This window comes from Xiphophorus maculatus, chromosome 2, assembly GCF_002775205.1.
Source record: "Xiphophorus maculatus strain JP 163 A chromosome 2, X_maculatus-5.0-male, whole genome shotgun sequence".
Classification (NCBI taxonomy): domain Eukaryota; kingdom Metazoa; phylum Chordata; class Actinopteri; order Cyprinodontiformes; family Poeciliidae; genus Xiphophorus; species Xiphophorus maculatus.
Genome location: NC_036444.1, coordinates 24187302 through 24214431, shown reverse-complemented (window position 1 = coordinate 24214431; position 27130 = coordinate 24187302). Strand labels below are relative to the sequence as shown.

The 27130-nt window shown below is 39.2% G+C and overlaps 1 protein-coding gene across 2 annotated transcripts in view; it reads left to right on the top strand.

Annotated features, from left to right (window-relative positions):
* LOC102224657 (calcium-dependent secretion activator 2) overlaps positions 1-27130 on the top strand; it is a 147636-nt gene that overhangs the window by 87672 nt on the left and 32834 nt on the right. Inside the window, exons 17-23 of one of the 2 annotated variants that reach the window (XM_023347483.1) lie at positions 281-381; positions 9428-9584; positions 13632-13773; positions 14377-14457; positions 16203-16232; positions 22054-22209; positions 23418-23565. In XM_023347483.1, the coding sequence (XP_023203251.1) occupies positions 281-381; positions 9428-9584; positions 13632-13773; positions 14377-14457; positions 16203-16232; positions 22054-22209; positions 23418-23565 (815 nt within the window). The remainder of the gene's footprint in view (positions 1-280; positions 382-9427; positions 9585-13631; positions 13774-14376; positions 14458-16202; positions 16233-22053; positions 22210-23417; positions 23566-27130) is intronic. The other variant, XM_023347490.1, reaches the window with a different exon arrangement.

Sequence of the window (27130 nt, the reverse complement as noted above, 5' to 3'; positions counted from 1 at the left end):
ATTGACTTTGCAATTAATTGCTGTTACGCTGATCACTCTTTATAACATTCTGGAGTATATGCAAATTGCCATTATAAAAACTGAAGCAGTAGACTTTGTAAATATTAACATTTGAATCATTCTCAAAACATTTGGCCATGACTGTACAGTGTATGTAAATAGCCATTGTATTTGATCCAAGTCGAAGCTTAGGTTTCACACTTAGCATATGAAAGATGAGCGAGTTTCTAATGACAGCTTTACAGTCTGATTAATTCTTGCTTTGTTTGAACTTTGTTAGTGGATCCAGAAGAAGTACCGGAGAAAAGACTGGAGGATATGTTGAGATTGGGAGAGCTGTGCATTGAAGTCCTACAACAGAATGAAGAACATCACTCGGAGGTATTTGTTCTATGTACTTTATCTGCTTTCCATTCAAAGATGCAGTGAATTACACCACCTGCAGGGTGGAGATCTGGGGGTGGCATTGGAGAGATGTTTGGCAATACAGCAATGCAGAGGTTATTCTTCTGGGATTTCTTTTTAAAAATAATCTTTACATGGGAGAAGGTCAGTAGCACAGTTATTTTTCTGTAGGAAGAAGCATTTATCAGGTGTTGTATTGCTTATTCACTGCTTAATGTTGGAGTTTGATTATGTAAGTTTAATATAATCTAACACACATTTTGCATGTGTTCATTCTGCAGATATTCTATCAAGTAAGGCTATCTGCACTTAAAACGACTTGACCATTACTGGTGCTATGAGGAGTAGATCAAAAGTATGTCACTTGATGGCACCAAGTGATTGGCTAAAGCAAAGAGCAAAGGTCAGCAGACACATAGGTTGTCTCATAGATTTGACACAGCAGATCTTGATGCGTAATTCCAATTTTTTTGATAAACCCCAATTTTTTGTGTGTGGTTGTTTATAGTACTTGATTAAATGTGACTGCTTTGTGAATGGCCCACATACTCAAAGGAAGGACATAGTGCACAGTTTATGGAAGTAATAATGATCAATTTTAAATGGATCAATTTTAAATGATTGAACAATGGGAGCAGACAGAATTGTCACATGATCATAACAAGATGAAGGAAGCTAAGAAAAATTAATTTAAGTGTTGATACTGCTAGCCTCATCCATTGTTTACATCAAGATTTACAGAATTACACGTCTCACGTTACTGACGTGAAACTTAAATGAGATGCAACAAGACAGTTCTTTCTGTAGATGCATTGAAAACTACTAGATACATATCCAATAGATTACCACATATGTAAGTAACACTTATCACATTTTTTGAGGTGAAAAGATCAGAATTGGGCCATTCAAACTACCATGACAAAGTTATACATGGTCAAAATAACAGATTTGGGTTGCATTTGCTTGCTGTCTGATCATAGTGATCCTTGGAGTTGGACAGAAGTTGGTCATTAGTGGTTTTGATCTTTAGAAGATCCTACATCCTGCCTGGGGCAATTAAAATGATTGGCCCACAGTCTGAAGATTCTTCTTTAGTGTGATCTGTCTTAGGTGCTTACAGCATTCACAACTTAGGCAATTGAGACACCCCAAATACTGGGTTCACTCATATACACCACGGGTGCTCAAACGTTATTTCCAAAGGTCTACTGAATGGCCATAATAACTACATAAACAATGAAATGAAATGATCACACTGAGATAATGAATGATTCACCCCTGCGGTGGCCTGATCACAGTCTCACATCTTTCTCCTGGTCCACATGGTTCTGAGTTGCATGTTGCATATCCTGTCTCAGAGTCTCCCTGAATTGAGACTGGAATTACAAGTGCTACTTCAGCCAGTTTGAAATCAGAGAACATTTCTCCAAGTGATCAGAAGTTGACAGAACTACGTAAACGGGTCAGTTTCCATGAGAATTGCTGAAGCAGCATTCTGATTTTATGCACCATAAATCTGGAACAAACTTCCAGAAATCTGAGTTTCTTTAAACCAAGGCTAAAAGTTTGTGTTTAGAACTGCCTTTGATTCATGATAATTGGAACATAATTCTTGCTGACTTTGGTTTATCACCCTTACTTCTTCTTGATCTAACTGCAGCCTTTCATACAATTTCACATAACATCCTCCTTGACAGATTATCCTATCTTGGAATTGTAAATACACCTCTGAACTGGTTTCATTCATACTTTTCAGGTATCTGGTTCACCCTTAACTTTCTTAAATTAAATTACAATAAATCTGAACTTCTCTTAATTGGCATTAAATCAGTATTAAGCAAACTTAATAACTTCTCATTTCTAGTTGATTACTCCTCCATTGTTCTCTCCCGTCAGGTTAAGAGTCTGGGTATCACCCTCTATAGGGCTCTCTCCTTTGCCTCCCATATCAATAATATCACTCAGTCAGCCTACTTTCATCTCCAAAATATTCATTGTTAGTGAATTGTCTCCGTCCTTCTTTCACTCCTCACTCCACTGCTGTTCTGGTCCACAGTCTGGTCACGTCATGTTTAGATTACTTCTCTTTGGCCTGCCACAGAAAACTCCATCAATCACAATTGTTTTATAATTCAGCCACTCGTATCATCACACAGACCCCTTCAGTCCATCACATCACACCTTTTCTGCAACTGCTACATTGGCTTCACATCTTGTATCGCATCAACTATAAAATGCTTCTTACTTTCAAAGCGGTACACAACCTGGTCCCCCCTTATTGTTTGGACTTCCTTCACGTTGCTGCACCTGCCTGTACCTTCTTCTTATATTCATCTCATTATTCCCTGTGTCTGTCACTAGGGGGAGCAGAGCATTCAGCTGCTCTGCGCCCAAACTCTGGAACTCACTTCCACCTGATCTCCATAATATTGACTCTTTGTCACACTTCAAATCCAAACTCAAAAATCATCTGTTTCAAGTAATCTATGCCCTTTGATTGCAATTGTCTTTTTAAATCCGATTTTGTACTTAATTTTACTTTGTATTTAAATTTTGTGTCTGTTTTATGTTAAATTATGTAAGTTGACCTTGAGTGTCGAGAAAGGTGCCGCCAAATAAAAATTATTATTATTATTATTATTATTAAAGTTACTGAAGTGGCTGTTGCTGAAATGCACTGTCCAAATATTGCCCTATGCCATGTTCTAGTTGTCCCACCTCCTAGTAAATGTAATCATTTACTAGACGTCTGATGGGGTACACCCACATTCTTTCAGCTTTTATTGTTTGTGTCATTTTTTTTTTAGTTTGATATTAGTTTAAGTTTTCTTTTTTTATTATTTACATAGGGGGAGGAAACATGTAGTCGTACCTGTGGTGTGTTTCAGGGGGTCATGCTTTCTTTCTTTGGCCAGCTGTCTATTAAAGTGACTTCTGGTTGGCCAGTATTTCACCTAAACCTAACTGCAGGTGAATTTGGGCGCATTCACTCATTGGGGCATCAGATCCGCCTCCTGCCTCAGATCTCTTTTGTACAGGACTTCAGTCTTATCAAGTTTGATGAATGCTTAATGTCAGAATTCTTGTACTTTAAATATCTGACTCTCTGTTTGAGAAGTTGTCTAACTCCTGACTATGTTGGCTTTTTAACAGATGTGGTTCAGCTCTGAAAAGATATTTTTACCTCTGAAATCATCTTCAGCAGAATCACTCTTGTCATTTCTTTCCTATTTTGAGCAGCAGCAAGAAAAGTGCCACAACTCACTTGATCATTTCATTTACATTTTTGATTGCTTTTCAGAACGCTACCAGTCTTCATTTAATTTGGCAGTACTTACGTTAAAGTGGCAGATGACACAACAAGTGGCGGCTCTGCATTAACGGCTGCAGCAGACTCATGATGAAAACAACGCCTACGGCCCATATGCGCCTTGATATGGATGCCAAAGTGTAGAACTGATCAATCATAGGTGTTAGGATGTGGTGGTTCTATCAGCCCTAAGTGGCAGCATGGCGCTCAGGCATCTGTTTCTGCACTATTAATAACAGACTGTACTCCGCCGCTGCCATAGCAACCCCGGCTCTTTCTTCTTATCTTCAGTAGTGATGTTAATTACAAATTACAAGCTTTTTGTCCGAGATCTGCCACAAAGCTGTCACAGCTTAAATTTAGACATCGGAATTGTTTGCATGGTTAATTTGAATGTCAAGAACATGCTCTCTGCATTACTGACTTCTCTTGCTGTTCCTTCATGAACTTATCAGTGAGTTAGTCAATGTAGGTGCTGCTTTCTTGCTTTGTATCACTTTATTGTGAGATGTCCCTTTATGTATTTAAGACTTTTAAATTGTGGCGTGGTCCAGTAGACTATGTTAATAACATGCTGTCAGCCTGAACAGGGAGATATAAAACTAGAACAGCACAGGAGCACTAGCTAAGCATTCACAATGAATCTCTAAAACATGTTTTATAGTTTCAGTAAAGTAAACAAAAAAAATACTTATATATTTTCAGCTTTGAAAAATCCAGGACAATAGCTCTGGTAAGTGTAAGTTTGAATTCAAATAAATACTTCTAGATAGATTTCAGGTGACTCTCAAAAACAGTCCTAGAATAAGCACAGTACACAGCTACAGTGCCTTCCAAAACTATCAGGAAGGGCCCTGTTTTTTTTAACTGGTTGACATGTGGGATAGGAAGGATATGATTTAAAAACTTTTTGCAAGTTTAAATCTAAAATGTGCAGTGTGTTTTCTTTATTCTGTCCTTTCTCATCATTGATATTCTTAAATAAAGTAACTGCAACCAGCCGCCATCAGAAGTTTTTATTTGGTAAGCTCTCACTGCGTGTTTCATTTAAGATCAGTAAGATAAAATAAAATGCTCAAAACTAGACCATAAAAAACAGTTTGTCTTGTGTAGCATTTATGATCTGCAATGATGTTACAATGAGGCGATAAGTATTTAAAGTAAGGGGCTTTTTATCAGAACACAAAAATTCAGGGATGAAACAGGTTGTATTTAACACACCACTGACAGAAAAATCATGCGGAAGATGATTTTTATTATATATTATTTACAGTCTATGTAAAAAGAATTATGTAGCATAAACTCTTTTCATCAAAAAACTGGTTCAATTTTACATTAGGTTAGGTTAGGTTAAACTTTATTAAGTTTATTAACCACAAACATTTCCAATAAGTTGATGATCAAATTCTTTCAGAAATGTCCATATACCGATAAAGTCCCCGCACAAGTAATATTCCAGTTCTGTCCAGGAATCAAAAGACTTAATCAGTTTTCAGCAGGTTTAAACGTTGAACAGAGCTGGGACAGCCTGCAATGCCTCCTACCACATAGGTGGAGATCCAGCAGCTCGACATCAAATGGGGACCTGGCCTGTGCAAGCAGGACCAACATTAAGTCCATTTTCTCTTAATATTGGTCAATATCAAGTCATTATTAATACCATAAACTAGAGGTGTGCTGATTAATCGGCCATCGATCATAATCAGCCGAGAAAAAGTGTTTGACCGGTGATCGCCGATCACTGTCTGTTGTTTATCATGATCACCAGTTTCTTACTTTGCAGCCTGTGTGTACAGTTGATTTCCTCTTTCCTTCACACTGCGCAAGCGCACAGCAACAAATCCTAAGCGATGTGGTGAGGAACTTTAACGCTCTGGGAGTGAATGGGGAAGTTTACATGCTGCAACGGAAAATTACCTCGGGAATGAAGCACGTCAAAATGCATCAACTCAAACAAAAAAAGATTTTACATATGTATTAAAACATTTGCTATGTCCTAACATAAGACAGATAATCTCTGGGGGAAAAAATCGAGCTCCTCTGCCTTCTTTGCTTTCTGTTCATCTTAAGCCTCACTAGGAATCGTTTCTCTGTGATGGTCGGAGTAACTGGTGTCCCACAGGGAAGAGATGTCTAATAACATTTTGTTTTAAGACTATATGAGCGGATGCATCCATGTTTGTACAGTCATATAGTGATTTAGTGATAAGGTTTTTGCTTATCTTTGAAATGAAAGTTAGCCCTGGAGAAATCAACCACTTTAGAAATCTTTTGCTTAGTTGGATGAATGAACACATTTCATTTACTTCTTTTTTCTCTCCCCTTATCTGACCAGTCCTATGTCTCTCCTGTAAATGATTGCTTCTCCTCCAGCAATCTTTTTTCTCTTCATTTTTAAGTATGCTGTTGTCCTACAATGTAAAACATTTGAAGGTGATTTAGCTTGAAAACCAAAGTCCACCTGCTGCCTTGAAAATGGAACTTAAGTCAACAAGAAAATTGAATTGATTTAACTCAGAAATTACAGTTCATGAAGTTGATTTAACAAGAGATAGGTGTCTAAAACTTTTTTTAAAGTTCATTAGTTGTGAACTGTGAGTTTTAACTTAATGCTTCAATATAAATAATTATTTCACAATATGCAAGAAAAAATGTCCCTCCCCTAGTTAAGCAGCACACACTTCTCTATTATTTTCACTCACACTATCAAGTTAAAATAACTACTTATTTTACTTGAGAATAATTTAAAGTCTTGTTTCAAATTGCATGAGCAAAATGTTTGATAATGAGTTTTATTAAACATCACAATGATTTCTGCTCAACAACATTTAGTGTGAACAGGACATTAACCTCAAACTCTGCAAACTGTCAGATGCATTAAAATGAACATTTAGCTTATTAACACACAAGAGTCAGATCAATGTAACACACTTCCATCTCACTCGTGGTGCAACACAGGATACAAAAACATGCCACTAAGCACTCTGTTAAATAGTTTCCACTCTTGTCTTTTTCTTCTTTCTATTTAAATGCTAACCTAAAAACTCTAGATTGTTAAACTCTTGGAGTTTTAAAAAATTAATAAAAAATGATCACAACTTACTGTATCGTTTATCTCCCACAAAGTCACACAATTAGGTTCAAAACCTAAAACTCACTAAATATATTTGATTTAAAGAGTAGAAGATAGAAGATGCAACTAAATGCAGCTCAAATGTTTTACATGTAGAAATGCATTTTGTTTCTGTTTTTATTGTTCCTTTGCATTTGCTGCTTTTTCTTTCATCTTTCTCAATAATTTTTTATTGTACCTCTATATATTTTCTTTTCTCTATGATTTTTAACTTTTTCTGACTCTTAATTTGGGAAAAAATGCATATGAAAGCAACAATATATTTCTCCAGCTAGCAGACAAATTTGGACAAAGAAACCATTTTCATGTTAGCAGAAATGGAAAAGGAAGATGAAGTCAATTTTGGAGACATTTCTCTAAAATTATCTGTGAAAAGAACGGCTTGAACTTATTGCTAAGCTACCAACTGTTTGTATCAAGTTAAACGCACTAAATTTCTCTTCTTTGACCAAACCTCAGGCTGCACACTAATAATGTTAATGGCCAGCTGCCATTCATAGATTCCATGTACCGTTCCAAAAGTTGCACACTCTGATCCTCAGACGTCACTTACTGTATTTATTAAATAGAATCCACTAGTTTGAGTGGGACCATTCACAGGACCAAACTCTGAGGTCCTGTGAATTCCTCAGAGTTTGACGGAGAACATTATTGAACAAGTCACATCATTTAATTCTATTTAGTTTATTTATATAGCATCAATTCACAACATATGTCACCTGGAGGCACTTGTAAAAAAATCAAAATAGAACACCCAGTTAGTCATGTAGCATCATGGAGACCAAGGAAACAAACAAGAAGGAAGTTGTGGAGAAATTTAAAGTAGGTTTAGGTTCAGGCCAAACATGGGATCATAGCTCATAATCCACAGAAGATCTACAAATACTTATGTATTTGTAGCTGAATTGACCACAGATGGACTCAATTTCAGCTTTAGAATCATCTCAAGAGTGATCAGTGAAACAGGGTGCCAATGCTTAAATAAATATGTTTCTTTGTTTTCTATTTGATACATTTGCAAAAAAACCCCTAATTTTTTCCTCATTATAATGAGATATTTAAAATTTTGAGGAAAGAGATTGATTTAATGCAATTTTGAATAAGGCTGTAATGTAACAAAATGTGGAAAAGTGAAACACTGTGAATACTTTAATGATGGACTGTATATTTAGCGACATAGCGTGTGTTTATCTCATGGGTTAATGTGATCAAAGTTAAAGTATGACCAAAAATAAAATAGAATAATTATTAAAGGACCTCACCAAGAGACAGACTGATGGCTGGGTCGTAGTATCTCCACATTTGTGCCTCGTGTGGTGTGTTCTCGGTATTCAGTGGTAGTGATGTGCTAAAAGGCTCCAGAGAAAAGGAAAAGCAAGTTTATTGCAATGCACACATATGGAGTTTAAGCTGATGCCACTGTTGGCCATAACTCGAGTGGACTTAGTTATTTGAGGGCTCAGGTTTGTTTCTATGGATGTTCTGGGGGGACATGCTTAGTAAGAGTATTTGCTGAAACATATATGTGCAGGAACTTTAGCCCTATACTGTTTGGAAACATTCAGTTTTCATACCTATAATGGATGAATTTTACTTTGTGGGGAGCATCCCCTACATTTGAATTCAAAGATCTTTTTTCCCTGAAAAATGTCACAGCAGTCACAGAAGAACTGCTTCTATTTTATGTTGTGTCCTAAAAAGGTCTTGATGATGAAGATCTGTAAAAGTGAGATGTCATTTTAAAAGCAGCTAAAGCCTAAATGAACAGAGGTAGATGTGAGACATCTTTGCTTGCTGTGACTGTCAGCTGCTTTCAAGCCCAAAACAGGGTGAAAACCGTTTGCAGATGTTGTTTCAAAAGTACTTGTTGATTCGCTTTTTCTAAAGAGCATCAAGGGTGATGTGGTTCTCCAGTTGACCAAGGTCAGCCTGCTCAGATGACCTCTGCTTTTGACAGCTAAAGGACACCTAAGAGAAAAGTGCAACTAGCATTCAGCCGTATGCTGATGTCCTGAGGTCAGTTTTTCTGTTTGATGGAGAAAGAAAAAGAAGCAGAGACGTAAGACGGAGAGTTGACTAGGCAACAGTCCCTTGTACTCGTGGCCTTGAAGGATGAATCACTCGGCCTTTTAAATGCACCTTTTCAGTTTGTACTCCTGTCAACAAACTGCATTTAACTAACCTGGTGGTTCTTCGATCCTCAAAACTGTTCATTTTCAAAACCTCCATCTCTGCGCCAGCAGCTTGGAAATAGAGCCTGTAATGCAGAAATGTAAGATAGGTGGAACATGTGGTTAGCATAACCAAAATAATGTGGCAGCCATTCAAAGGTGAATTTAAATAGGAGTTGAGTCATAGGAAATAAAAAGCAACGTTACTTATGGACTGCTCCTCCAGCTCTGCCTTGAGGATCAACTAAACACTGTAATTACAGAGTTATGACTCGACATTTCCTTCTTACCACTTTAGAATTTTATCATGTCATGTTCATGTTTGCATATATCTCCTATACTAAATGTAAACACTGTAATCTTTCATAGCATCTGATGCCTTTGTTTCCATTTTTCCATCAATGTCAGGCTTTCTCATGGTGGCCAGAGCTGTTGGCAGAGCATGCTGAGAGCTTCCTGTCTCTGTACAGAGCAGACATGGATTCTGCTCTACAGGCACAACCCACCGACTCCTGGAACAGTTTCCCACTATTCCAACTCCTGAACAACTTCCTTCGAGCAGACTGTGAGTTTTGAGTTGTTTTCTAACCTCTCTATACATGGTTCATATGTCTGAACCAAACTGCTTCTTCAGTGGACTAGAGAAAAAAACCACTGGTGAGCGAAACAGTAAATGAGAGTGAAAACCCTAGCTTTGTTACTTAGTGGAATTATGAATGAGTAAGAGCCATTTGTTTACTGTCCTGGATGTGTCAGGTCCCTGGGTTTTGGGTCAGAGTGAGAGCCCTTCCCTCTGACAGGATCTCCGTGTGAGCCGGGCAGACTGGCACACCTGCAGCTGGTTTTACAATCTGCAGGTTGGAGATATGAGCAGCTGGGAAGCAGTCACTCATCGCTTGATGATCTGCGTGTGGTTCAAGAGGTTATCTCAAAACATGACAAATATCCCGTCCGCCCATCCCTCCCTCATTTCTATCAATTAGCTAAACTCAGAAATGAATTTTTGAAGTAATAATTCATTTGTTTACTGCATTTTAAGTGGTGGTAAAAATGTCAACTTTGTTCCATTGACTCATTTTTGTTTAAGTTGACTTTATATCTAAAAGGAAAGCACTGTTATGGACAGTTAATTGATCATTTCTGCCTATCATTTATGATATATTATTATTACATTTTGTTCAAAAATGTACCAAATATGGTGAACAAGTACAATTAAGAATAGTGCCTCCAAACATCATTTCATGATCCCTTGCAGAAAACAAGTTGATGTTATAAGAAACAGATAAAACACCAATATGTTACCCTAAAATGTTTTTTACTGTCTAGATACACTAACCTACTGCAGAAATAATGAGTAAGCTCTATTTTAGGTATTAATGATTGTTCATGTTGTTTTTCATTCCTCTGAGCAGCATGCAACCTTTTTGTAGTGTCCATGTTTTTTCCTTTCTATGGTTTACAACTTTTCAAAGCTGCCATGTCAGACCGTCCTAGTAAACGTGAATGCATAATTATGTGATGCATATGTAGACCCATTCAGTGTTTGTAAACAAAGACAGCCGTGCGTTGTGGCAACAGAAGTACGGCTGTTTGTCAAGCTACACTACCACATTATCCACAAATAATACTTAAAAAAAGAAACTTTAATAAGTTGGAATTGTCGTCCAGATCTGTAAAACTACTTTTTTTAAATCTACACTATGTTTTATTTGTGTCAGTGGCTCACACTGTGTGTTGTACAATCTTAAGAAAATTACTTGGACATTCATACTGATGATAAATGTCTGACTGCAGCTTTATTAACTGCTTTATCTGTAGCTTTGTATGTTTTTTTTTCTTCTTAAATCTACATGTTTGAACACAAAAAACTTAGTAGTTTGTGAAGGCAAATTTAACACAACAGTATCTAAAACATGTTTCAAAAAAACCTTCTAAAAATAAGAATATTACAGAATGGATGTCAAGGAAAAACTCTTTCTCTTAGGTACAAATACAAAACAGCAGCTGCAAATAAAGAACTACTGTGGATCAAAAGGAGGTATTTGTGAGCAGAGAACCATCTGGAAAGCATCCAACAAAGCAGCGCTACATGATTTCTGGGAGAGTGAAATTGCTTGGCCCATTTGTTTTTGTAACAACTTTTTCTTTCCTCACAAGTCAAGGTCCGGACATAGTGGAAGAGAACAAAAACCCAAAACACTGCAGTATTAGAAACATCAACATTGCACAAGATAGTTTTATCCCGACGAACCCAAATTCAGTGTTCGTTTTTGACTGATGGAAAAAAGATCCGGGCTCATTGAATTTGTATCAAGCGCTTTGTCTTTGAGCCAGCAGAGATCTGGCGAGATGCAAGGCGTTATTTAACATGGCTGCTGCCCAAGTACCTCAGCTACAGTAACAGACAGGCAGCCAGATAGACAGACAGCCCAGGGGCAATGTTAGGAACAAAAAACAAATCTAGTATCATTCTGCAAAGAAGCAACAAATCTCTTTTTGTAGCCCATATTTTAAATTCTGTCTAATTACCATCTTCTGTTCAGGCTGTAATTATTCCAGGTGTCACAACACAAGCCATTTTGATTTGGAATGTAATGAGGCAATCGAAAAGACAAAACATGGGCAAAACTGAAGCATACATTTGACTGCTTTTGTATAAATTATGTCCTCTATCTTATAATTATGAACATAATAAAATAAAAACGTGCATTTGAATTCAAATAACTGATATTAATAAATCCATATTTTTTTGTTACTCTTAATACAGATTTCTTTTTGTAAATATCAGGAGTGACCTTCAGTCAGCTGATCTTTGATGACTTACTGTAACTATAATTCAAAGTGTGCTATCCCTCAGTTCTGCTGATTATTTAAATGCTCACTTGATTGTCAACATGTGAAAGCGAACAGTTATGGTGGAGGCAAGTTTTAGTCTCTGGAGGGCAAAAAGGCTAGTGTTAATTATGATGGAGCAGAGCGAAAGGAATTAAAACTAATGAAGTCCTGGGAGACTCGCTTGCTTGCTTCTCACCCAATACTCTTTCCCCTGGTCTCTGTGGGCTGGCACAGTCTGTCAAGAGTTATTTGTCTGTCTTAAACCCACAGAGGAGATATTAGGTGGGGGGAACTGAGCATGATGTCATAAATGGCTGCACTGTCACAGACGGTCCAAAAATCAAGCCTATTTACAGAATTTAGTCTTTTACTTGTAGATGTTTTCATGTTGAAATTGCCTTCAGCTGAAGCCTTGGTTCTGTTCTAGCGCTCTGTCACACAACACGTCAGCTTGCTGTCCGTTTAGCAAAGGAGCCTGTTTGGAGCACACGGTTTTACCAGTGATTCTGAACCTCAACATGCATGTGTTACCTAAAGACTGCAGATAAGACAGCGTCAACATGATGGGTAGATAATTAGCGTCCTGCTACACTACAGTACCCACTGAAGATTATTTCATCCTCAAAAGTGTTTTGTCTGTTATAAAGAACCATTGTATGAGTATGTTCTCTAGTCGTGACTCCTTGTTGGCTGTAGCCAACCTGAAGTGTTGTTGAAGTGAGATTCCTAAGAATCTGACAGGAGGTCAGTCACGCTCACATCCAGCAGTCTCAGGTAGCAAAGGGTCAGGGGTTAAATACTGAACATGCTACTGCTTCAAGGTTTTCAACATAAAGTGTTAAGAAATCCATTTGAATTGACTTGCAAAGCATAGACTGCCCCCCCCCGACCCCCCGCAGCTCCCCTTCCCTTTATGGATCATACTCTCTCCACCCCCTCCACACACGCACACAGAGTGAAGCCCCCTAACCTTTCATGATTGCCAAGCATCTGTTAGAGAAAATAACAAACACTGCGCGCTTTTATGAGGGGCTTTTTGTGTGGTTTCGGGAACTGACGGTCTGACGGAACAACCCCCCCCCCCCCCCCCCCCCCCCCCCACTTCCCTGCTGCCTGACCCTGACATCTGCAGCGCTCCTCCTGAGCATCATGCTAAGACCATGGGAGGTTTAAAAACTCTCAGCTGCACTCAGGAAGGCTAGAATGCTCTAAAAATAAAGTGAAAGATGTTTTTTTTGTGTGTGAAACTTTTTAGTGTTTTCACTGCCTGTGTCTGACGTTTCACATGAAAACCAGCAGAACATGCAGGTACATTTGTAGAACCTAACCCTGCTTTAAACAGAACCACCAGATTCACCAGGTTGTCATGTAAACAGGGCCTGAGTCTATGTTGCATTCAGGCACATACTGTTTAGCGTCTAGGTTGCTTCTGAAACAATTGGTTGCACTGGTAAGTAGCTAAATACAAATGTATGCCATACTTTTCAGGATTCCATGGACAATTTTGAAAGCAACATTTTCCTTTTACTTCCTAACTACACAATAAAGGGTCAGAATGTGGACCAGTGTTTTTATGTTACCAGGCCAAAGACAGAAAAAAAAAATCAAAAAGCTTTGGTGAAAGTTGAGTTCCTGGTTGAAGTCAGTTCTGTCAGTTAGTGTTTGTATTTCTATATCCTATTTGGAAACGTCATTTTCTAGAGAAATATTTAAATGAAAAACTGTACACAACTAAGAGATCTGCTGTCTTTGTATTTTGTTGGTCCCACTTCCACAGCTCATCTTTGCAGTGGGCCGTTCCACAAACACCTGCAGGACCTGTTCATCCCTCTGGTGGTGCGATACATTGACCTGATGGAGACCGCCATTGCCCAGTCCATCCACCGTGGCTTTGAGCAGGAGACCTGGCATTCAGTCAGGTACGGCTACTTGTGAGCTGTTTTAGCTTTATTTCATTCATGCTGCTCTGGCTGTGAGGTATCTAAAAGGGGCATGTTTACTCTGTCCTTGTTTTAACAAAACAGTGACTATGACCAATTAATAAAACGTACTTTTAGGAACACTGGAGAACAATATGCATCGACCTAACTCCTTTTACAACTACAGCCTAGAGCTAAGTCATCTATAGGTAGATATTTCCTTTTAGCTCTGTCAGTTGGAGGCTTTAGTCAAAAGTGAATGTTTTGACGATCTGAAACAGTGGGCAGAACAAATGATTTTAGGCTGAATAGCTGCTTTTGATGGTTGCGGCTTCAAAGTGACCAAAACCAAAAATTTAAAGGGAACTGGACCGACAATATTCTACACTCAACCAACCGAAGCAGCACAAACCTTCTGCAAAGGCGTGGGACAAGAAACAAATAGAATAAAATGGAACAGGCCAGTGACTCTCATGTCTGCTTTCACTTCTCTTTCACCTGTTTTGCTTTCTCCTTTTGTTCTGCTAAAATCCTCCTTTGTCACGGTTTGGATCTGTTTGGCAGATTGTTAACCAGCAATCTAGCCAGTGTTCCTCTTCCTAGAATACCCCGGCTTCCCCTCACTTTGCCTCAGATGCCCAGCTTCTCGGTGCCTGCTTGGATTGGACCAATCTGTGAGAACACGTATGTACGGTGGAGCAGCTCATGCCTCTGACGGTCTACGCTATAGGTCTTCAAAGCATCTGAGAAACTACTCTTATTGTTGGACTTAGTGTTCACTCTTCAGGAACATTAATGTATTCATAATCTGGAGCCTGTTTATTTTAGTTCATTCTCCTGCTATGTTCAGATTAGTCAAAGCCTTTTGGGTAAATAGAACTAAAACAACTGGACTAAGAGCTCTAATATCCTCAACATCTGTCCTAAATAAGAATGAACTAATGAAGAGTCTTTTCCACCAAGCTGACGCCAGAACTAACTAAGCACCAGATCGTTGTGTTTCCACTGAAACAGAATCCTGCTCTAGCAACAGGAACCATTCCAGAACCAGGAAGCCATGGCTTTCATCAGGGACTTTTATCAGGATCATAGCGAATAGCAGCCAATGAGAAACATGTTAACATGTAGTATTTGCAATTTAATCATAGGTTCATGTTTACATTACATATTTATAGCTCTGCTGTTGACTGTTTTTCTCAAAAACTGGATTTTATTATAAACAAACTCCCAAAGCAGCTGCACTGGCTTTGATCCTGTCATCAGAAACCAAAACTAGTCCGAAACTCTGGTAAGCACTTTTTTACCACCACTTTTAACTATTGTTGTTATTTTATTTCAATGGTACATTAAAAACATCAATAGCTAACTATGGAGCAACATAAGAAGTTTAACCATTACATAAAGGGTAAACTAAAGCAATAAAACAGAACAAAGTAAAATAGGTAGTGATTGTTAATGTAGGTATGAGAATTAGTACAATAAAGGATTAAATATTTAGTTTGACAAGAACTAAAATTCTGATCAGAGAAATGGGATTTAAAAAAAAAAGTAATATGATTAACACTCTGGATCTCAGATTTACTAAGGCAGTTTTAAACACAGGTTATTTGCCACCATTTAGTACCTGAGCTTTGAACAGAACATTAAAGCCCTGAAAAACTCTGCAAGATCTATCAATGAGTTGGCTCTTCCTATATTTCTCGACATTAACACGTTCTGTGGCTGGATCACACCATTGTCTCCCAGGTTCCCATCCAGTCTGGAAAAGTCTGGCATTTGATCTCAGTATTTACCAGGCCTGTCCGCCTGCCGTCCCTTCTGTCCTTCCTGTGTTCTCTGTGTCGTTGTGTTAATGTAAAAGTCTTAGAATTCTGAACGGCTGAGTTTGGATGATTCTGTGCAGTGACCCAGATGAGATCTGGGTTTAATGGATTCTGTTTTAAAGGACAGGACTATTTGGGAATCCTCTTTCTTTTTGATTGGGAGAATTGGACTTTTATCACATTGCCATATTAGTGTCGGTCAGAACCATTTGGACAAGACTACACGGCTCCTCAGGACCCGTGGTCTTAAAGGATCAAGTCCAGATGAAGACCTGTAGTCTGGACTGACTCAGACTGCCCTCAGTGTTTTCACAGGCATGTTGATTTTGTGTCTGTTTGAATGTTATTTTCACTAAAAAGAATATGAAAGGTATCTCATCCTCTTGAGTCTGCATGCTACTATTTCCTAGTTTTGATCTTTGTGATAATATTTTAGTGATTTGAGCATTCGTTCATCTACTTGACAGCAGAGCAGGATTTTCAGATCCAGCTTGTATATGACAGTCAGTGGAATGCAATCTCAGTCAGTAGTGCTTGTGCTGTGAAGTGTGCATTCTACAATTAGATTCTCAACCTAATAACACAGCAACTTGTTTTTTGTTGCAGCTTGCAAGGAATAAATCTTCCAGATAATTTGTAAGTTGATTTTTTTTCTCTTTGATAGTAAGAAAAGTTTTCAAATACTTTAAATCTAAACTTCAGTCTCAGAATGAAGGGCTGAGATTCCTATCTCTCTAAAGATGTCAAACTAATCTTTTCAAAAGTCAATAAGATAATTTTTCTCATTTACTTTTCTCTTAATATTTATTTAGGGTTGAGGGTTGACCATGAATAACTGCTGCTGCAGATAACTCTTTGCTGTACTGAAAACAACTCTGATGGAGCTGATCTCTGCTTAACTGCAGGCAGAACCAGCTACATTTTATTTACAAAAATCTGTATTTTGTCGCATTAGAATTAAATGTTGTAAAGTGAGACAATGGAGAGTAGAATAAAACAGTGGAAGAAAATGAAAATGAAACCCTGCGAGAGATCAGTGTGGAGCTTTTGAAGCAGGTCAGAGCAGACTGACCAGTATTTATTGGCCACAATGCTCAGCCAATAGAAAGCTGTGATTTTACAGATCACAAAATACAAATGAATACATTTTTGAGCACAGTGGCACTGTTGAATTTGTTGTGCAAGCCCCACAAGGCAGTCATCCAGCAGCATTCCATAACAGGAGTAAAAGTATATTGAATTGCGTTTTTTGAGAGCAAGATTGACAAATGATTTTACTACAAGGCCCAACATTTAAAATCTAAACCCAGACATTATCTGTGGTGGACTAAGCTGAAAATGTTTTGCTGGTGTTATGTCAGCAGGTTTTCAATCCAGAAATGTTTTTATTTGCTTTATTGAGTTTTAATTCTTCCTCCTGGAGGTGATGAGAAAGGTACACGTAGAGTGATTAAAAATCCACATTTCTTTAAAATACAGTGACATAATGAGAGGTTGAGCACATCTGAATATATTGAGTGGAAATTCAGACCAAATTGAAGCACTGTTGAAGCAGCTTTACAACCCAAAGTTACCTGAACCTCTCACACTCAAGTTATTCACTGGATTACTGAATACGACTGAAAATATTATACAGTGCATATTCAGACCTAAAGTATTTCACGTTTTCCCAAATATAGTTGCACGATTTAGAAGAGCATCTGGTTTTCTTACCATGAGACATCCTGAAAATAAATGCATCTGAATCTTTATGGTTGGATAAACCACTGCATGAAAGCAAAGCTACAAAATTCCATTCTTCACTAAGCCGAGGTACAAAAGGTTTTTCATTACCATAATCAACATTTTTGGTCTATTTGTTGATTCAGTCAGGAACCAAAACCTATTGGAGATAAAAATTTTGCCTCTTACAGCCAATGTTGATATTTGATAAAACATTTTTTAAAGTGATTGGTCGTGATTTGATGAGGTGATGGGAACATTCTTCAACATTAAAGAAGTAGATGAAAAGATTAAGTGATGGTTCAATGCTATCACAGTGTTGAAGCAACATGTTTGTACCAGAAAGGGCTTTTAGCTCCCTGCATCCCTGGCTGGATCAATGAATGCACTGAAGGATGTTTATTCAGTACTGTGCAGCCCTATTGTGACATTAGCTGGTGTTTCTGATTTTTATTTTTTTTAAATGGACATAATGCCAAATAGTTTGAAAACTGGATGTTTTGCCTCAGCTGAACAACATCTCTAAAACTGCAGTTATGATAAAATGAAGTTCCTGCATGTAGCTAACTCCTGTCACAGCCCACAATGTGCCAGTTAAAATGGTGGGACAGGATCAAACTATCTAAAGTTTCATTGAAGACTATAAACAAAATATTGTGGTTTTTTTCCTCATAAGTCAAGTGTGTCTAAAATAAGAAATTGGGAAACTGAAACATGCAGTTGAAGCAAAAATGGAGGCAAGTCATCAGCATGAAAAATTTTAAATAATAGTTCTTAATAGTAAACACATTAACAATGCATCATCAGCAGCTCAACAGAAGAGAAGAGACAGAGTGGGTGAAGGAAAGGCATTCATAAACATTAGTGGCTTAGATAATAACTTAATTTTGTGATGCATATCTTTTTGCTTTTGATAAAAAGAAACTGCTAAGCATTGTTGTACTGCAAAAATTTTTAAAACTCTTCAACTTATGCGCTTAGGATTTTAATGAAATCCTTCACTGCTAATAAAGAATCTTCAACCTGAGTTTTAATACTTGAAATCTTTGCTTTTTTCTATCTGACATTTCTCTATTTTTAATTTTTATTTTTGCAGTGTTACTAATCTCCATTTCACTTTCTTCCATATCTCCCTTGTATTCTGGTGGTCTAGGATGATATGCTACCATTGGAAAATACTACTCCATTGACTGTGTTTGACTTTGACCAGTAAGGCCAGGCTTCCAACAACTTCAGGGACTTGTAGTAAAATTGTGTCTCAGAATTTTAAAGTATTATGCCTGCTATACATCCAGGACGTACCTCTGCTGTCGAGTTTATATTGTCCTGCTTAAATATAGTAATGACCTGATGATAACCTTACCTAATCTCATGCTAAATTATGATTTAGCGCGACCCATGTTTGGAGGCCTCGAGTCCTCGACGCAGCTGTCGTGGGTTCTACTCCCGGACCCGACGATATTTGCCGCATGTCTTCCGCCCTCTCCTTCCCCCTTTCCTGCCAGCCTACTTTAATATAAGGGACACTACAGCCCACAAAAGACCCCCTGAAGGGGTAAAAAAAGAACTACCATTATTAACTTTTTGGGGTAAATTACGCTAGCCACACCCAAACCTGATTACGGCAACACCTGTAAAATCCCAAAATCACCAAGCAGAATCTGTCCAGATCTTCTGGTTGTGATGCCTCCTGAATGCCACCCTTATGGGTTGTTCCACCATGTCTCACTGGGAGGAGACCCAGAGACCCAGAGCCGCTATCCACACATGGAGACAACATGGAGCAATGGAGGACCTCAGGACCAGGTCATCAGGACTCATCCAGGAGGTCCCAGAAGAACCCACAACAGCATCTAAGCTCTGCAGGCCTCACTGCACCAATTCAACAATTAGAAAGGAAAACTGGGAAAATTTGACCTCAGTAAGAGTTCCAAGTCTATAAAACTACAGCTGACTGAAAGAACACAAAGGGCCCTTTCACATTTACCAAAAAGTGTCTTGAAGACTTTTGGGGAAATATTCTGTTGACTAACCAAACCAAACTTGCAACATGCATATACCTACAGTCAAACATGGTGGTGGTAGTGTGATGATCCTGGACTGCTGTGATGCTCCATGAAATGTGTCCAGCCATTTGTGACCTCAGCATTTTTCCTTACATAATTTATTTATTTTTTTTGCTTATTCTGTTTTTTTTGTCTGTCATTAAAATGTCACTGAAGGATCCTGGAGTGGAGCTGGAGTGCAGCGCGACCCATATGGAGGCCAAAGTTTACTAGTTCAGTCATCAAACATTCTCCTCACTATGCTGCATTAGTGGTATTGGCTAGGTAGAATGACTAACTCTAACTAAACAAGGAAAGTAAAGCACTGAATTGGTGACAAACACCTGTTCTTCCTGCTTTTCCAAAGAACTCATTTGTCTGGTTTGTAGCTTTGCAGCAGAACTAGCTTGGATGGCCATTTTGGAGGGCAATAGAGAGTTTGGAGGTTCTCAGGAGACCATTTGAGGGTGTTTTTCTTAAAAAGACTTCAGTCTGACTCTGCCAACCATTCCCACAGCACAGTACACACTGCTCCTCTACCTCACTTCACTTGGCCGGCCACTACTTTAGGAAAAAAAAAAACAGAGGGGAGAAAAAGCTGGCACTTCATTAACAAGCACAGACGGGTGAGTGGGATCGTCCCGTTTCCCTGGGGAGCAGGGCGGAGCACGTTCACTGAAGAGCACCAGTAATTAGACATGAGGGGGATATCCACCAAGCTTTTAATTGCAACACAGACTCAACCCAAAGTATTTATTTCTGTGCGGCATTTTTAAGGTAGCAGTCTTTTAAAGGCAAAGTGAGAAAAATGAGGGAGCTAAAAGGACTTGTTACTCCCCCCTCCCCTGTGGCCGTGGTTCTAGTTGTGGGCGCTGTACACTTGGATGTTGATGGTACTGAGGGTTGTCTTGTTACTGTCTAACCTGTTTGCAGGGGAGAGAAAGCAGCAAGACGTCCATCTGTCTCTGTTCTCATGGTGCTGTTTACCAAGTGAAAACACGCAGCTTTGAACCCGAGTACATAATTGGCAGGGGTCTCAGGGTCATGTTCACGAAAGGAATCAAAAATTGAACTAATTTCATGGATATTTGCAGCAACTGAGAACAGGAATAATGTATTTATGAAGTTGCGCTTTATTTACGAGTTTGTCAAACAATAGTCAACTAAACTAAGTATATTCAGAAACAATGAGGATGTGTCATAGTCGCATATACATATACAAATTCTGCATGTTGCCAGAGATGGAAAAACTTCAGTTACTGCAACATCTGACAATCATGCAACAAATTCTAGGGATCTGCACAGGATGTTCCTTCCTATGTACTTTAGTTTTTTGGTTCTCCTTTAAATGAACATAAAGGAGCATTTCTCTATGTAATACTAAGAAATTTGACTATTAACAATAACTTGAATTGGATGACAGAAAGTGATGGTATGACAAATGTTTTATATTAAGACCCATATTCAGCCTTCAGTTTTTGGTAGAGGGTTGGCTCCTCTCCACTGTGGCATCATGAAGCTCAGTAACTCCATGATGTTTAGCGTTACCTCTTCAACATACCGGCCTCACTCTGCCCAGCGGCAGACCTCATGGAGCCCCTGTAGCAGGCTGCCGGGGCGGCACAGATCGAGTCATCTTCTTTTTGTAGCTTGGCCAAGACTGACTCATGATGAACAGTGGAACAGCCACTTATGTCACTAGGAGGTGATGAGAGGTGTTTCATCCTTTACAATGGGAGACACCAAACACTGACTGTCTGTGTAACTCTCCTTACTGATCCTGCTGGGGTCCAGCACCTCCAGACCTCCCCTGGTTTCTTGATGTCAGTTTGGTTTTCAAAGGCTCACATTCACGCGACATGGTTGCTTTGATTTGTGATTAATGATGGAACCATTTTGTGAATGAGGTGAATGGGCATTAGGACGAATCTCAGGAGGCCCCACACAGAGGACCCAGAGAGAGGGACAAAAGATGGACAGACACCTACACTGACACAGAGCTTTTTTTAAGGATCTCACCATAACCACTGATACTTGTTTGTTGGTAAAGAGTTATACCGTAATTGCCCAGCAAATGACCAAATTATGGAAAGCAGAATTTCTTCTGCAATTTTGAATCTTATTTTAAAACACAGGAGTCAAAAATGGGAAGGTTGCCAACATTCAAAATGGGAAACATAACTGACTTAACAACACAAATGGCAAACATGAACGCTTTTCTGGTGTCACTGACACTCAGAACCAGGAGATCTGTCTTGCAAGACCAGCAGAATTGTTGAGATGCATGATATCAGGATCAGGACTGAACTTGCCAATGAACGTCTGTCTTATATGTTCAGTGAGAAATAATTATATGTCCTACAATGTAAAAGCACCGCTATGATTGCATTTTCTGTATACTGGAAGTTATAGCATGTTACTTTGTTAAAGTTGTTTGACACAATCAAATGACCAATGTAAAGATTTTTTTAGATTCCACCTCCAAAAGACGATGGCAGGGAAAGCTAAAAAGTATTAGACAAATCTTTTTATGGGATTATAGCATGAAAAACTACAATTCTCTTGCTTTTCAGGTTTTGCTTTTATCGTTAAATAATTAGTTCATCAAAACAAAGATTGATGAACTCCACAGGTCTTTGAAATGTGTTTGTATGTACTGCTTTCTGCTGCGGACATTCTCCACCTTGCAGTAATGGATCGGCCACCTCTGAGGATTTGTTCTGGAAGCTGGACGCTCTGCAGATGTTTGTGATGGACCTGCACTGGCCAGAACCAGAGTTTGCCAAACATCTGGAGCAAAGACTCAAACTGATGGCCAGTGACATGATGGTGGCCTGTGTCAAAAGGTCAGGAGCCTCCAGCATTCTAACAGCATGAGTAAATATTACTAGAGGTCAACCGACATTATCAGCCTGCCAATTTTTACTTGTTTTTGCTTCATTTTTAGACTGGCATGTGTTTGGACATCACAGCATTGCAGCTGTTGTGCATATAGAGGGTGTGAATAGCATGTACACCAGGGTGATTGACAGTGCTAAGACCCTCCTCGTGGCTTTGATTGGTTGTTTCTGTGTATTCCTGCAGTTAGCACTGGGAGCACTACGGATAATCGAGGCAGAGGCGCTTGACTATCTGTCTAAAATTATAAATCATGATGCAAAAAAGCAAATTAGTTTTTTTTTTCAACAAATATGTAAAAAAAAACAAAAAAACAACAACATTCTTTTAAATAAAAGTTACATATTGCAGCTTTAAAGCAAGCTGACATGGACCCAGACAGAGATGCTACACAACTTCTGTTTAGACACTGTGCTGATGTATGTGCTGTTACCTATATTTTCCCAAATGGCAGAGCAACTGGAGAACCTTTTCACAGCCACAGTTATGTAAACAAACAAACAAAAAAGTCAAATCAGAACACATTTCTCCTTTGGGGAGGAAGCTCATGGAACATCACTTAATGTTCAGTTCAGTTTGTTTATGCGCCAGGTGATCTACGCTGGCTGCTAGTTGTACGTTTTTTTATTAGCCTTATTGTAAATAGTTTAAATAGTTAGAATAATATATTCTTGGTTCCATTCTGAAGGTGATGTGCAGTAGTGTGGCTGCTGACGCAACTTGACGTCAGCGTTTTTCTTAACCCTGGTCCTCAAGACCTGCATGTTATAGATGTTTCCCTGCCTCAACACACCCCATTCAAATGATTGGAACTCAGCAAAACCCTGTCAATCAGCCATCAATTGAAATCATGTGTGCTGAACCAGGGGAATGCATAAAACATGCCAGAATTACAAAAATAACTAATGCTGCTTCATTTGTCTTACTTCAACCTAAAACTTCACAGGTTTCAAGTAACAGCAATTGAAAAACATTCTAATCAAAGGACACATCGAAATAAAACCGTACAAGCAAAATAAAATAATTGGTATTGGGCTAAACCAGCAATTGGTCAGTAATTGCATTTCAAAAATCTATATCAGCAATAATCAGTCGACCTCTAAATGTCACACCAATTTGTTTGTTAAAATAAATCAGTCATCATTTTGTCCTGCAGGACAAAATCTGCGTTTGAAGCCAAAATGGCGAAAACGAGTCGATCTACAGAATTCCGGGTTCCACTCTCTGTCTGCACCATGTTCAACGTGCTGCTGGATGCTAAGAAGCAGAGCTCCAAACTCTGTGTGCTGGACTGCAACCAGGAGGTAAATTTAACCAGACACGGCTTGTTAGCTTGATTCACATGACCTGAGTACAATGTTTGGCTTATGTAACCTAACAACTATAATAAATAATTTATTGTTAATAAAAATTATTAAAGGGAAGGTTTATGTCAAATCAACTTTTATGAGCTTTACGTCGCCTGCTCCTGCAATGCTCTGCCTACTTACCCAAAGCTACTTGGAGCTTCAGTCTCCAGCCGAACATCTGCCTCACAGTCTGGAGCTACTGTATGTGGAGCTGCTAGTCTAGCTCCACATAGCTCCACTAGACTAGCAGCAGCAATTAGCAAACACCTGGTGGAACTGTGCATCTGCTGAGCTTATCATGCAAACTACAACACACTAAAAACTGCTCCAAATGGCATTGATGGACACCATGGAGAAACATTGTTGTGATGATGTACTGAAGGAGGAGTGTAGGAAAGGACAGGAGGTTCTTAAAGAAACGACGGCCAATTTCAAGATGTCAGATAGACTGTGATCTAAAATGACATTGGGTGCCTGGAAAATACATATAAAGTACCTAATACCCTATAAAAGAGGTCACCATCTGAGTATCAGGAATCATTACTCAGATACATAAGGCTTTCTTTATATAAATAAGCACAGATGATTTAGTTATAAATAGAATGATACTGATATTTAGATATTGTTTCATAACATTGGTTTAATGTATTTTTAAATGGCTAAACCCACTGTATCTCTGGAGAGATGCAATTGGATGAATAGAATAGAATAGAATAGAATAGAATAGAATAGAATAGAATAGAATAGAATAGAATAGAATAGAATAGAAGTACTTTATTCATCCCAGCAGGGAAATTACTTCGCAGTTACAGCATAGAGACAAGACAAGAGACAAGACACAATAACAACGTCCGGGTGTTGAGTCTGGAGTTTGACTGCGGTGGAGCTGATGACGTCACAGGCCACCGCTGCATCAGCTGATGGGGGAATGTAAACAGCGATCAAAATGGCGGACGTAAACTCCCTCGGTAAATAACACGGCCGCATTCCCACAGCCAGAAGTTCAATGTCCGGGCTACAAATCTGTTCCTTCACGTTAACATGACTGGGATTACACCACCTCTCACTCACATAAAGTGCAATCCCGCCGCCCCTCTTCTTCCGACTCTTGGAAAAGTCCCTGTCCCCCCGCACCAAGGAAAATCCAGGGACCTCCACGCTGTAGTCCGGAATAAGCGAGTGCAGCCAGGTTTCCGTGAAGCAGAAGATACTGCACTCCCAGTACTCCTTCTGGGTCCTAACCAGCGCCGTGAGTTCGTCTGTCCTATTTCCTAAAGACCTCATGTTCCCCACAATAATCGCCGGTACCGCTGGCCTTACATCCTCTTCTCCCTCCGTTTAACTCCAGACCTGCAGCCCCGTCGTTTCCTCCGTAACTCCTCCGGGACCACAGGCCTGTCTCCGGGCAGCAGCAGAGGCTTACACAGCGCAATCAGCCGTTCAGGCGAGTAAACAATGCCGCTACTCCGTTCTGCGAGGTTCTCCGCAACCAAGAGTATAAAAAGTAGCAGAAGAACGCGGAGAACATCGACAGAACCACATCCAGCCATTGTAGAAAGCTTAACTGATGATCCATGGGTTCTTCAAGCACGGATCCTTAATCGGTTACAGCAAATATACACAGACAAACACACACGACAGGAGCTGCGTCGGCGCCATCTTGACCTGTGGAATGGATGGATGGATGGATGGATCCATCCATCCCCCACATCACCCATGCTTATCCCTACAGAGGTTGCTAGGGGTGCTGGTGCCTATCTCCAGCAGTCAACTGGAGGGCGAGAGGCGGGGTCACCCTGGACAGATCACCAGTCCATCAAAGGGAGCATGGTCATCATATTTGCTTCAATAGTAGCATAATATTAAATAATCACACTGAATCCAGTTTCTCGTTTTCTCTTTCTCTCCCTCTCCCTCTCTCTCTTTTTCTGTCACTTGCTGCTCACTCATGAATGCACATGACTGCAAACATTCAGTCTAATTTTTCAGTGAAGGATCTCTAAAGACACTCTTTTCTTTGTATACCTTCGAAAGCTGGGCTTAGCCACATGTCCATTGGCCTTTTGTTCTTATTTGGCACTGGTTTTTCAAACCAGTGCCAAATTGGGGGCGCCAGCCCCCATCCTTTTGACACACATCTCAACACGCATACACACCTCCCTCTGCTTTTCACTGATATCTTCCTTGCTAGCTGCTGCCAACAAGGAGAATTCACTTCCGTCATCACAAATCCTGTTTTTATTACATGCATTTTTATGCTGAAGCTGAATTCTGATACTTTTGTTGTTTACTGACATTTTACGATTATTAATCAGTTAATTAGTTTTGAAGTTATGTTTTAGTATTCCATTTCATTTTGATATCATAATTCATTGGTTACTTGATTTGATCATTTACTTCAAAAATTTTTATGGCTTAGTATTTTAGTTGCAGTTTGGTAGTTTCAGTATATGGTTTATTGAATATTTTGTTAATAAATTCTCTTACTTTACAAAGAAGTAAGTTGTTTGTGCTATTTCTGGTGTATGCTTGTGGTGTTTGCGTTCCATAAGGTTGAATTGATTCCTTCATGAGATGAGAAGATAGAGCACATCACCCATTTCTAAAGTCCTTCCATTGGCTCCCTGTAGCTTAGAGCAGTGTTTCTCAACTCTGGTCCTGAAAGCCCACTGTCCTACATGTTTTAGAGGTTTCCCTGCTTTAATGTGCCTCATTCAACTGATTGCAGTTCAACAAACGCCTGTTAATCAGTCATCAATTGAAATCAGCTGAACTGAAGCAAGAAATACCTAAAACATGCAGGGCAGTGAGCCTGGAGGACCAAACACTGGCTTAGAGAACAGACTTTAAAGTACTGTTGTTAGTTTTTAAATCACTGAACAGTTTTGCACCACAATAGGTTAGATCTGCTGTATTAACCTTTTAGACCAGGGGTGCTCAAAGTCGGTCCTCTAGGGCCAACATCCGGCATGTTTTAGTTCTCTCCCTGGTTTAATGCACCTGGATCAAATGATGGCTTGTTAGAAGGCCTAAGAAAACACTGACATGCTGAAAAGGTTGTTGGTACCACCAGGGATAGAACTAAAACGTGCAGGATGCCGGCCCTCGAGGACCAACTTTGGGCACCCCTGTTGTAGACCTATCAGGTCTTCTGGTTCTGGCAGCTATTGAGACGTGCCTTGACGCCAGCCAGTTTGTGCACATTTGTCTCTACACATGCATAAGCTCAAAGTTTCACATGCACGAATCACGCCGGTTGCTCAGCTGTACAAGGACAACCAACTGTCGCCTCATCACACAAGTTCCAAAGGAAATGAATGGAGAGGAAAATTTCTATTAACTTTTAAAAACCTTCCTGAATATAAAAACCTGGAAAGCAGAGAATTTTTCAACATGTTTGGTTTGAGACAATTCAACTTTTATTTTTAAATGAAAGTGGCGGTTTGTGTTTGGGCAACTGTGTTATGGACAGTTGCTTTGGGCAACTGTCCATATAACCCCAAAATCTTCCAGTTGTTCC